The 13127-nt window shown below is 38.0% G+C and overlaps 1 protein-coding gene across 2 annotated transcripts in view; it reads left to right on the top strand.

Moving 5' to 3' along the window:
• Positions 1 to 568: 568 nt before the first annotated feature.
• LOC133562239 (CUB and sushi domain-containing protein 3-like) overlaps positions 569 to 13127 on the top strand; it is a 673567-nt gene continuing 661008 nt past the window's right edge. For both annotated transcript variants that reach the window (XM_061916244.1, XM_061916243.1), the window contains exon 1: positions 569 to 982. In XM_061916244.1, coding sequence (XP_061772228.1) covers positions 829 to 982 — 154 coding nt within the window. In that variant the 5' untranslated portion in view covers positions 569 to 828. The remainder of the gene's footprint in view (positions 983 to 13127) is intronic.

Raw genomic sequence — 13127 nt, 5'->3', positions numbered from 1 at the left:
TACAGAAACCAAATTAAAACAAAAAATGTGTTTCCCCCCCTCATTTCCATTTTTCATATATTTTTGAAAAAGCTCCAGAGAGCCACTAGGGCGGCGCTAAAGAGCCGCGGTCATAGGCAATCGAATGACCAGATTTTCACATATGCATGAGTTATTTAACAAACGTTATAACTCCGGTGCCTCCCGGTAGAGGTCGGGGACTTTTTGGAAGCTAGATGGCAGAAGAGGCCCACCGCTGGCCGGCCGGGCTTTGCGCCGTCATGGTCCCATCTTTGCATTGCAAATGTCCCAACTTTACTACATCCACACCACCAAGTCCAAAAAAATGGAAGTTTTGAGTATTTGCATGAAGATTATTATTTTTTTTTTCATTTAAAGACCTCGGGTATCTCTCACCCATGCATGCCTCATTGACACCGGATGACGACTCGCCCCCTCCTCCTTTACCACCCACCTCCACTTCATGATTTGTTGGGCGCACATCATACTTTCACAGGACGTTTACTCCTCCCTTCCTCTCTCTCTCTCCCTTCCTCTCCCTCTCTCTCTGCTCGCCTGACAAGTGCAGATCGATAAAGGCAGCATTCAAATAGTGTAGGCTGCACCGCTTTTTGTGGAGGGGGAACCCGAGCATGTGGAGCACCGGGGGCCGTGCAGAGCGCGCCGTGAGCCCCGAGACGCGCGCACTTGACGCCCCTCTCAGCAGACATGATCCAGCCCTCGCGTCGGTCCTCTGCTAAATTCCACACTTGCTCACTCCTCCGCCTGCCTTTTAACGCCAGAGAGGGGAAAATAGGTTAGGGGGATTATTTCCACCTAGTTGTGACGATGACGCGGATTTACAGGCGAGGATGCTACCAAGGATCCGTGGAGGTGCGGGAATGCGTTGAGTGTGGCCGAGCTCAAACCGCCACGATGAGGATTAGGACGGGGATTTTTTTCTGGAATCTCTTCTTTTCACTCATGCTCACCTGCGTGGAAGGTAGGATGCGTTGCAGTGTGCAAAAAAAAACAAAAACAAAAAAACTAAACAAAAACAAACAAACAAAAAAATGCATTGTGCATGTGTGCGCAAAATAGCCTCAACTGGATGGAGTTTGGCGCTCAATGCAGGCTTTGAGGGAGCCTGGCAATAAATATTCTTAGAGGAGCTTCTCCTAATAGCCGACGTGAGCTGCTTTGATTATTAGGCCGACTACTAAATTGTGCAACTTAAAGACTGTGGGCTTCAGTCTTTTTCTAGGTCGAGCTTTTAATGTGGGGACCTCCAGGAATCAGTTTTGTCATTTAGTAATTTTGGTAACACTTTAGTATGGGTAACACATATTCTCCATTAATTAGTTCCTTATTAACATGCAAATTAGTAACATATTGGCTCTCAATTAGTTATTAAGTACCTATTAATGCCTTATTATGCAACCAGTTAGCCATTAACTAAGTGTTCCCTCAAGAACCTCAGAATTATTGCTTATTAGTAACCCTGACCCCAACCCTTATATCAGGGGTAGGGAACCTATGGCTCTAGAGCCAGATGTGGCTCTTTTGATGACTGCATCTGGCTCTCAGGTAAATCTTAGCTGACATTGCTTAACACGGTAAGAAATGAATAATTCCGCTGGTAATCAGTGTTAAAAATAACGGTGAAATAATGAAACATTCTAATGCATTTTAATCCAACCATCCGTTTTCCATCGCACCTGTTCAAGATGTCGCATTAATGGTATTATTGGTTTGCTTTAGAATAACAATGTTATTAAAAATAATGAGACGTATTGTACTATAAAAATGTTAGTCTTAAAAATGCACGCATTTAGTTGTAGTCAGTGTTAAAAAATATTATATGGCTCTCACGGAAATACGTTTTGAAATATTAGGCTTTCATAGCTCTCTTAGGCAAAAAGGTTCCCGACCCCTGCCTTATATGTTCCACTAGTGTCCAAATAACTCTAAATTAAGGCTTTGTTACTTAAAATATATTCCCCAAACTAAAGTGTTACTGTAATTTATACTGCAGGCAGGTGCAAGGTGGACTTGTTAGTATTCAAGTTAGGAATATTCACTGACCAATGAAGTAAGCCTCGCATGAATGCTTCTTTTCCCCCAAATAAAATAATCATTATCGAGTCTGAAGCACTGTCTTTCAAAAGTGCATTTATCCCCTTTAATGTCAGCCACATTGTCAGAAACCTCAATTTACAATTCAAATGCCGTTCCGTAGTCCACTTGAATGTTTTCCTGCCAAAGTTGATGCCTTTTTGGACCGCGTGTGTATGTGTGCTGTTGAACCGTTGAGTATGGCTTGCCCGCAGATTTCAATTTCCATGCAGATTGTTGGCCATCTGAGTAATTCTCATGTCTTTTCGATTGGGGGCGGATGGAATGTGCTGCATGCAGAGTAGCAGTGCCCACCGAGTGGAGCAGAGTCGGGGGGGCACGGTGCTGTTTTATCGCCACCCACAATGTGGCAATGTCAAACCCATGGGGAGCCACTGCCAATTGTCCTCGTTCTCTCACTTATTAGGGAGTCAGCCAGCCAACAATTGCTACAGAATAGGCCAAGTGGTGATGCCGAGGAAGAGAAACATTGTGTGGCCAAGTCGAGCCAGACAGGTGGAAGGAGCATGAACAGGTGCTAGTTACCACCGTTCACATGGTTGGAAATATACTCGGTTATATACTACTGTGTGACTCATTTCTTTTCTTTGTGTTGTTTTTTCTAGGAAAGAAACACAGAGTGATGCTGTGTGTTTCTTTCTCCTCATGCATTACAGGAAAAAAAACAGTCAAAATTAGTTCCTTAGAATTAAAGGTAAAGGCTGACTGTTGGGTTTTTCACCCCAACAGACAACAAAAACACATTAGATACATTAAGCAAAACTAATTGTCAAAAAATGAGTTAAAAAAACCAACCAGAGTGACTCTTTTGACACTATACATTTATGTAATTTTCCACTGGGCATAATGTAACTGGTTGTCATGGGGACACCACGTATAACTGCCATTTGACGTACTCAATGGCAAAGAAGCTCCATTCAGCCCACATACTGTAGGACCCTTTCTGAGAAACGTTTGCACCTTTAATTGATCGTGGCGTGACTTTGCAGTGAAAAAATGAGGACAAGCGGTATAGAAAATGATTGGCTGGATGGAGAATCAGCTCAACTTGGATGCCGGCTATAGGGGACATGTTACACAATTTCAAGCAAAATAAATACATTTTTGATCGCATTCTACCACAATAAATATACCTACTTTGGTATATACCTAACTGCTTTGCATTTGAATAGATTTCCTTCATTGATAATAGGTCATAACAAAAAATGTATTGATTTATTGCTATTCATTTTTATGGATTCTTTTCGAGGCCTGTCTTACTGATAATAGAGATATTTCATATTTTTGTGAAGAGTCGGGCCATTCTTAGGCTGCAATCACCCTTGTGGTTCAGTGCAAAAATACGAATAGACTCCTGGTATAACATTCACATTGGTATTTTTTATCATCAGACCACAAGCTGTATGACAAAAACCTATAAATAAAGCAAATCATTTCATTAGGAATCTTCCTGACATGCAGTGCACCCGAAAAGTATTCACAGCGCTTCACTTTTTATGTTGCAGCCTTATACCAAAATGGAACAATCCATTTGTGACCTCAAAATTCTTCACACAATACCCCACAATGATGAATGTATATTTTTTTTATTTGCAAATTTCTTAGAAATAAAAAAATAAAAAAATCATGTGGATAAGTATTCAACTATTTTGCTCAATACTATTTTGATTCACATTTGGCAACAATTACAGCATCAAGTCATTTTGAATATGATGCCATGAGCTTGGCACACCTATTTTTGGGCAGTGTCACCCATTCCACTTTGCAGCACCTCTTAAGATCCATCAGGTTGGACGGGAAGTGTTGGTTTTCATCCAGGATTTTTCTGTACATTGCTGCATTTATTTTAGTCTAATCAGGGAGGTGACCAAACAAAAACCCGATGATCAGCCTGTCAGAGCGACAGCATTACTCTGTAAGAGAAGAAAACCTTCCAGACTAGTATATATGTAATCCCGGGCTTGGGATCTTTCTGTGTGTGTGTGTGTGTATGTATGTGTATATATATATATATATATATATATATATATATATATATATATGTATGTATGTATGTATGTATGTATGTATGTATATATATGTATGTATATTTATATATGTTTATATGTATGTATGTATGTACATTTATATATATATTAGGGGTGTAACGGTACGTTATGTTTGTAGTGGTTCGGTTCGGAGGTGTACCGAACGCGTTCCACACGGACATATTAAGTAGCGCACCTCACGTTGTATAAACAATTTACACCTAGGCACCATGAATTGATTTACGTGGACCCCGACTTAAACAAGTTGAAAAACTTATTGGGGTGTTACCATTTAGTGGTCAATTGTGCGGAATATGTACTGTACTGTGCAATCTACTAATAAAAGTTTCAATCAATCAAAAAAAAAAACCCAACACACGGCATGCTAGCAGCGACTGAGCTATGATAGACTGACTATACCTCCTATTTTCACCGGATATGTCCTCTTTTGCGGGGCTGTCCATGTGGAGTTTCTTAAATGCCTCAAATGGCCGGCATTTTAAGTTAGGGTTTCGTGTATTTTTAATTAAAAGGGAGAGACAGAGAGAGCGAGAGAGTTATGATAAACGCGCATGCGCTGCCAGGCTCTGCTTTTTACCCATAGATTTATCAGATTTTATTTTTTATTATCTATAGCAGGGGTGTCAAAAGTGTGTCCCGGAGTTCATTTGCAGCCCACAGCTAATATTTTAAAGGCCCATGGCACATTCTAAAATTACTATTAAAATAAACAAAAGTGAAATAAAAAGTTTAAAGGCTAAATGTAATTTAGAAAAAGTTGCAACGTTGACTAATGAAACAAAGCTGTTTTTTTTCTTTCAAACTGTCATTGCTCAAAACATAATATTGAATCAAAATCAATGTTTTTATGAATTTTGGACCGATCCAAGTTTCCGATTACTTCACATCAAATATTCCACTAAGAAAAATATTTTTGCTGGAAGATTTAGCGAATTTGTTAAATAAATAACCTTACTGTACCGAAAATGAACCGAACCGTGACCTCCGAACCGTGGTACGTACCGAACTGAAATTTTTGTGTACCGTTACACCCCTAATATATATATATATATGTATGTATGTATGTGTGTATATATATATATATATATATATATATATATATATATATATATATATATATATATATATATATATATATATGTATATATGTATGTATGTATGTGTATATATATATATATATATATATATATGTATATATATATGTGTGTATTTGTATGTATGTATGTATATATCCATCCATCCATTTACTACCGCTTATTCCCTTTCGGGGTCGCGGGGGGCGCTGTATGTATATATGTTTATATGTATATATATATATATATATGTGTCTATACATATGTGTGTGTGTATATATATATATATATATATATATATATATATATATATATATATATATATATAAGTCGAGCAGCAAGGGACATGCAGACCTGAGTTCTCCTTCAGACTTGAAGAAACTCAACGTAGATTTAGCAGATGGAGAGCCGGAGCAAAATGTTGTGAACGGAGCAAAGCACAACCCAGCTAGTCAAAGTATGTTCAAAAACCTTAAATGACGCAATATGTAATACTGAATACTGACTGCTCACAAGGTGTCAGTAATGTCACGAGATTGTAGATATTGTCACTTTAGGGGATTTCTCCAAAGTTAAAGATATTTAGAGAAGGAATACAGTCTTTCATTGATGTAAAATCAACAGATATCTTATTTGTGACTTTTTCCGCTTAAAAAAATGGCTAAATACAGTATATATGATAAACAAACCCAAGATAGTGATTGGATTATTTAGTGAAGTCCTGGGGTCCGGTGCAGCACCAAGAAGACTTCCAACTTGACCAAATAGAGGACCTAGAAGTCGTAACAAACATCTGTATGTGAACCTGCTGAAGAATCGTTACCTTTGCAAGCGGAGAGCTACACTGTCAGGTTAAGGTGATGCTGCCAGGCGAACGCCGTATCAACATTCCGGAGTCTCACATGTAATGATGACATGATTCGGCCTGCCGTAGACGCGCAGTAGCATGGCGACCTCTGATGAACCTCACGTTGCCCATGTTGAAAACATCATTCCAACACCATCAGTAAAAGATTACTGTCTGCTAGTGTTGTCCAATACCAATATTTTGGTACCGGTACCAAAATTATTTTGATACTTTTCGGTACTTTTTTAAATTAAAGGGAACATAAAACATTTCATTACTGGCTTTAATTTAACAAAAAAAATCTTAGGGTACATTAAACATACTGGATGTTTATTATTGCAAGTTTGTCGTTAAATAAAATAGTGAACATACTCGACAACTTGTCTTTCATTAGTAAGTAAGCAAACAAAGGCTCCTAATTTAGCTGCTGACATATGCAGTAACATATTGTGTCATTTTCCATTCTATTATTTTGTCAAAATTATTAAGGACAAGTGGTAGAAAATGTATTATTAACCTACTTGTTGATTTACTGTTAATATCTGCTTACTTTCTCTTTTAACATGTTCCCTCTACACATCTGTTTAAATGTAATAATCACTTATGTGTCTGTTGTTTGGATGCTTTACATTAGTTTTGGATGATACCACAAATTTGGGTATCAATCCGATATGTGTCCAGGGACATATTTCCTTAGTTCATAAACATAATATAAATAAAAAAGAAACGAAAGAAGATGTTACCAAAAAATATCAACATAATCATAGTAGTATCGACTAGATACGCTACTGTACTTGATATCATTACAGTGGATGTTAGGAATAGATCCACCAATGGCAATTGTTTACCTTTTGACGCCGGTGAGCTACGATGTGTAGTCAAGCTTGTTTAGCTATTCCTCGTCCTGCAGGACTGATACTTGTAAGAAACTCACTTTATTTGAAGTAGCTACAACTCTGCAGACTGCGGACGGACTTTAGTGGCTAGCTAGCTAGCCATGTCTTAAAGCACCTCTTCCGATGGGCGTTTGAGTGTTATAGCTTCCCCTTTATCGTTAGTTTTTAAGCCAAAATGCATCCATTCCACCTTTTCTGTCTACACACTGTGTCTGCTTGTAAGTACTCCGTGATTGTGCGCTGCCAAACATGCTTGTCTGCTTGTAAACCAGCAAAGACACGATGTGACGATGGCAGGGCCGCGGGTGGCCGGTGGTGGACCGGTACATTTCAGAGGCGGTATAGTACTGAATATATTTCATCAGTATCGCGGTACTATACTAATAGCGATATTGTCATGATCTGTGATCCGGATCATGTTTTGTTTAGTACAGTATGTTCTGTTAGTTTTGGACTCCCTTAGTTCTCGTTTTGTGCACTTTGAGTGTTTGTTTTGGTTTCCATGGGTACTAATTGGTTTCACCTGCCTCTGATTAGTGCTCTGCACGTTCACCTGCTGTTGAGCACTAATCAGAGAGCTATTTAGTCACGTTGCTCGCCACAGTCGGGTTGGCTTCATTGTTTTGCGGGATGAAACCATTACGTTGGTATTCCTGTCCTGTGTTTCCTGTGCTAAGTTTTTATCTTAGCTTCCCGTGCGATCGGCATGTTTCTCTTTTGTTTGTTCTGTCTTTGAGTACATTTATGATTTATGAGCAATAAATCATCTCCTACCTCACGCTGTTGTCCAGAGCTGTCCGTTCTGCATTCCGGGAGAACGGACAGGTATACCGTACAACCCTACTGTGTGCAGACGATGTGCAAGGCTTAAACACGGCCAGCTGTTTATAGACACGTTACACCAGGAAGCAGCTGAAGTAACATCCGTAATTAGTTATCTCTTACCCTTTTAAAAAAGATTTATCTGCACATACGAATCTTTCGCTAATATTTAAAGAAGACATGACAAATACAATCAGTTTATACTCTTAGCAGGTACTTAACTCACCTCCTTCCAACGGTGGGTATTTTAAAGGCCTACTGAAATGACATTTTCTTATTTAAACGGGGATAGCAGGTCCATTCTATCCGTCATACTTGATCATTTCGCGATCTTGCCATATTTTTGCTGAAAGGATTTAGTAGAGAACATCGACGATAAAGTTTGCAACTTTTGGTCGCTAATAAAAAAAGCCTTGCCTGTACCGGAAGTAGCAGACGATGTGCGCGTGACGTCACGGGTTGTAGGACTTCTCACATCCTCACATTGTTTACAATCATAGCCAGCAGCAGCTATAGCTATTCGGACCGAGAAAGCGACAATTTCCCCATTAATTTGAGCGAGGATAAAAGATTTGTGGATGAGGAAATTTAGAGTGAAGGACTAGAAAAAAACAAGGCGATTGCAGTGGGAGAGATTCGGATATTATTAAACATATTTACTAGGATAATTCTGGAAAATCCCTTATCTGCCTATTGTGTTGCTAGTGTTTTAGTGAGTTAAATAGTACCTGAAAGTCTGAGGAGTGTGGCCACAGGTGTGTTGATGTTGTAAGCATTTCACCAATCTCGCGCACTTTGCAAATTATACGTCATTTCCATACCTGTAGTGAGCACAATACCAATGGCGCGAAATTTGCAAATTGCGCAACCGCATTTTGCAAATTTAATGTAAAATCAATTCAAATCAAATGTTTATTGGATTCATCACTATACAGTGTACATCCACGACAGAACTACTGACTAAACTACTACCACAACCTCGTTTACTATTTATAACATATAATAATGTAGGGTTACCTGGAACTTGAAATAGGCCACCCGGCCTGAATCCACACTTGGTAGTAGTTTAGTCGTGGATGTACACTGTATAGTGATGAATCCAATAAACATTTGATTTGATTTGATATTAAATTTGCAAAATGCGGTTGTGCATTTTGCAAATTGCGCGCCATTGGTATTGTGCTTACAACACATTGGTATTGTGCCTACAACACATTGGTATTGTGCCTACAACATTGACGCCAGAGTCTCTGAGGGAAGTCACAAAGCTGCAGCAGGACGGAAGCTCCGCTGATGTCTCCGGTAAGAGGCGACTTATTACCAAAATGTTTCTCACCGAAAACTGCCGGTTGACCTGTAGTCGGGACCAATGTTCGCTTGACCGCTTTGTTCCATCGTAAAGCTTCATCTTCGGGAATTTTAAACAGGGAAACACTGACGGTTTTTGTGTGGCTAAAGGCTAAAGGCTTCCTACCTCCGTCTTTCTACTTTGACTTTTCCATTATTAATTGAACAAATTGCAAAAGATTCAGCAACACACATGTCCAGAATACTGTGTAATTATGCGATTAAAACAGACTACTTATAGCTTGGATTGGGCTGGAAAATAATGTCCACTACAACCCGAGACGTCAAACGCACTCGTCATCATACCGCAACGTTTTCAACATGATCAATCATCAATCAATGTTTATTTATATAGCCCCAAATCACAAATGTCTCAAAGGACTGCACAAATCATTACGACTACAACATCCTCGGAAGAACCTACAAAAGGGCAAGGAAAACTCACACCCAGTGGGCATGACACTTCGCGGGAGATTTAAAATGTAAAAAGGCCGTATTGGCATGTGTTGAAATTTTAATATTTCATCATTGATGTATAAACTATCAGACTGCGTGTTTGGTAGTAGTGGGTTTCAGTAGGCCTTTAATGTCCAACGATTTGACTGCGAGCTTGTTTGTTGCATAGCTCTGCGCCTTATGCCTGATTTTAACACAATTCATTATCGGGCAGAGTGAAAAAGAAAATGGTCGAAAGATTTGCCATTAGTGGCAACAATAATTTCCAACCTGGTGTTTACTACGGATTAAATCAACAGCACATCTTCTGGTTGCAGCCACGAAGTGCACGACATTGCCTCTTTTTCTTCCAAACTGTAAAAAATCGAGACTGTTTTTCTTGTTGAATTGTTGTTAGAGGCAGCAGGACACTGTGCAGACATGGTAATATCTATGTTGTCGGCAAATGTTTGAACCTTTTATAAAGTGCATCACTTTTTGAACGTTTTCCCTTTCCGTTCTGTGGAGAACACATACTGTACAGCAGGGACTTGATGGGAAATGGAAGAGAAGGCAACACATGTTTCTAGCATATTGAAAAGCAGACAACAAAATATGGAACATCAATTCTAAACATCAGTTTTTCGAAAATGGCCCATCTGCTGCAGCAAGTAATGTTTGACACATTTTTCCATAGCAATTTTGTTTATTTAGGTCTATAGCACGCAGTGACGAATTACTGGATATCAGTTTCTCTGTACATCAAGTAATCCAATGGCTGCTGTGTCATTGATGAAGTCCTTGTCGCAATGTGATTATGTAAACAGATTGGAAAGGCTGCTGGATCTGATCAGGATTACATTTTGCATGTGTAATTATGGACTATCTGCAGGGGATGTTGGGAATCAGCCCACTGCCACCTTTGAGTTCCTGAATCGTACGTAAGATAAGGTAGTAGGTGGCATCTGAAGAAAATGGTCGTGTGTTTCTATTGGTGTACATCTATTGTGCCAGGTCAGACCTGGAAGGGTCCGCAGTAGCTACATATACTTTGTTGGTTTTGATTAAGTCAGTTCTCCCGTATCAGTTTTAATATAAGCAGTACTCTTGGGGCAGGAGATTGGCAATATCTTGTCTTGGGGAAGAAAATGTCTCGCAGTTTGTTGAGATTAAATGTAATGGGTTGTGGAGCCATGTGTTCCTGAGTCAAGGCCAGAGATTCAAGATGGACTGTGCTCTGCATCTCTGGGGCCTTTTTTAGAGGAGATTAACCTGTGCCTAATGCCTGCAGGCATTTTGGCTGATAAGAACATATGGATCCATTTGTCACGATCCATGCTTGAGTTACGGCTTTCTACTGCAACACACATTAAAAAATAAATAATCAATGTTCAAAGACATATTGTACAACATCTGAACCATTTGGTAATTATTATAAAACTATTTTAAAATAATAAGAACAAGAGTTTGAGTTTCTTAGAATTCTACGCAGCATTGTTCTCTATCATCACCATAGTAAGGGACCTTCAGAATTTTTCCTTTCCAAGGTTGAGCACAGCTGCTCTTGTTTGTGGACACAAGTTTTGATTTGTGACATGAGAGCAGGAAAAGGCTTTGAGTACTGGTGAGGAAAACAAAAGAAGATATAAGACCCAGGATTTCATTCAATTCCTTGCGAATTATTGGCGGCCTCTCAATTTTGTCCAATGCCCTCTACTTCCCTGCACATTTTGGCCAATCCAATTAGTCTCTGAGCTCTGCATAAACACTCACTTTCCATCATTTAGAATTGTATATCCAAATATTTCCCTAGTTTTAAGATATATTTAACTATTTTTAGTCATTGAGTAATCTTAAATTAGGCATTAATATTTTTATTCTTCTATTCTTGTTAAAAAAGTTTAAAATTTAAAAGAAAAAACTATTCAAATCAGATATTTAGAATTTCCCTCACAACATCTTGTTTAAAGATTCTGAAACATTTTAAGAAAGAATGATTTAGGAATTGCAAGTTGAATAATGCATGTATGTATTTCCATCTTAAAACTCCTGCTAATTTCTCGATATACAAATCTTAATTTATGGTGTTTAGCAGGTAAAAGAATCTGTCCATGCAGCTAGTTAATTTAATTAGTTTTTCATACCTTTTCGTAAAATCTAGTCTTATAATTTGATAGCTTTTTATGCAGTGAACACGCATGTCAATTGTCTAATCAATATTGGGGTTTGTGTCTTGTGTAGACTCTTTATTCTTCAAACGACACCATTATTGTACTGAGATTGGCTAAAACGTACTTCTGGTTCCAGTGCTAAGCCTTCTGGGTAGTGTAGTATATAAACATCTAGCAACATTTATCATCCTCTCTCCCTTGTTAAAGACTGGTGTATCTACAGTATATATACTTATTGTTATTAAGGCAATTAAGGACAGATTCTTATTTGCAATGCTGACATTGCAAGGAGCCGGCATTTACATGGTAGAGGTGTTGAAGTGTGATGATGATTTCTCTTTGTCTGTCATTTACCAACAACAGATACAGCTTTTGATCACTTTTAACAGTTCACCGATGCTCTAATTGTGTGGGAGTAAATGTGTTAAAACATCAATTTAAGTTTAAGTTGGACCAACATTTATTCAGCGTAAAAACATACACAGAGAATGTTTGCAGCTTGTCGACAACAAAGCAGACCACATTTAAGCAAGTCTATGATGTTTTTTTTTTTCTGTATTAAATTTCATTATTCCTATTGTTAATTATAAATAATTAAAAGAGTAGAATCATTTGACAATGAGATCTGAGTATGTTCTTTTACTGCCATCTAGTGTTTTTTAAGTGTATTTTGTATAAAATGAGTAGAATATCATTACAGTGTTTGTTATTTTTATTGAAAGTATGTGGTTTTTGAGGTTGTTATAAGAAACACTTCAAACAGTTATAACAAATCCATAAAATTATACGCTGAGTTAATTATGTTAAAATAAAAATGAAATCACATTTTCTGACACAAAATCATGTATTTTAGGTCACAACAATCACAAAAAGCCCATCAAGTTCTGGAGGGAATGATGCAAGTAAAATGTGGAAGTATAGCTTGCTCTGTGTCTGTTTTGATTCCAACGCATGATTTACCAAACTTTTTTTTTTTTTTCCACATAAATTAGCAGTGTTTTCTAACAGCTGTACATCATTATAATTAATTGTAAACAATATTTATTTTGGTTTGCTGGCTTCAATTATTTTACAAAGCTTTGCTAAAAACAAATGAAACATAATATTCATTGATTAATTGAGCTGCATCCATGCAGACTTCACAGAACCCTGGGCAACAATGTTGAGCTTAATACAATTCTTGCATTAAACCTGGAGTTCATAACATCCAGGTATTTAAAAAAAACTAAACCTTTTTTTTCATTTCACAAATGTTTTTTATCCTCCTAACAATATTTACATTTGTTTTCAATGAACACTGTCCTTTCTCTGTTTAAAAATATGCCTAATTTTTGCTCATAACCCTTTTAACAAGATGGCCCAGTCTTGCGGAT

Source organism: Nerophis ophidion, linkage group LG11 (assembly GCF_033978795.1).
Source record: "Nerophis ophidion isolate RoL-2023_Sa linkage group LG11, RoL_Noph_v1.0, whole genome shotgun sequence".
NCBI lineage: Eukaryota > Metazoa > Chordata > Actinopteri > Syngnathiformes > Syngnathidae > Nerophis > Nerophis ophidion.
Note: the sequence above shows the minus strand (reverse complement) of the source record. Positions and strands in the feature narration are given on the sequence as shown.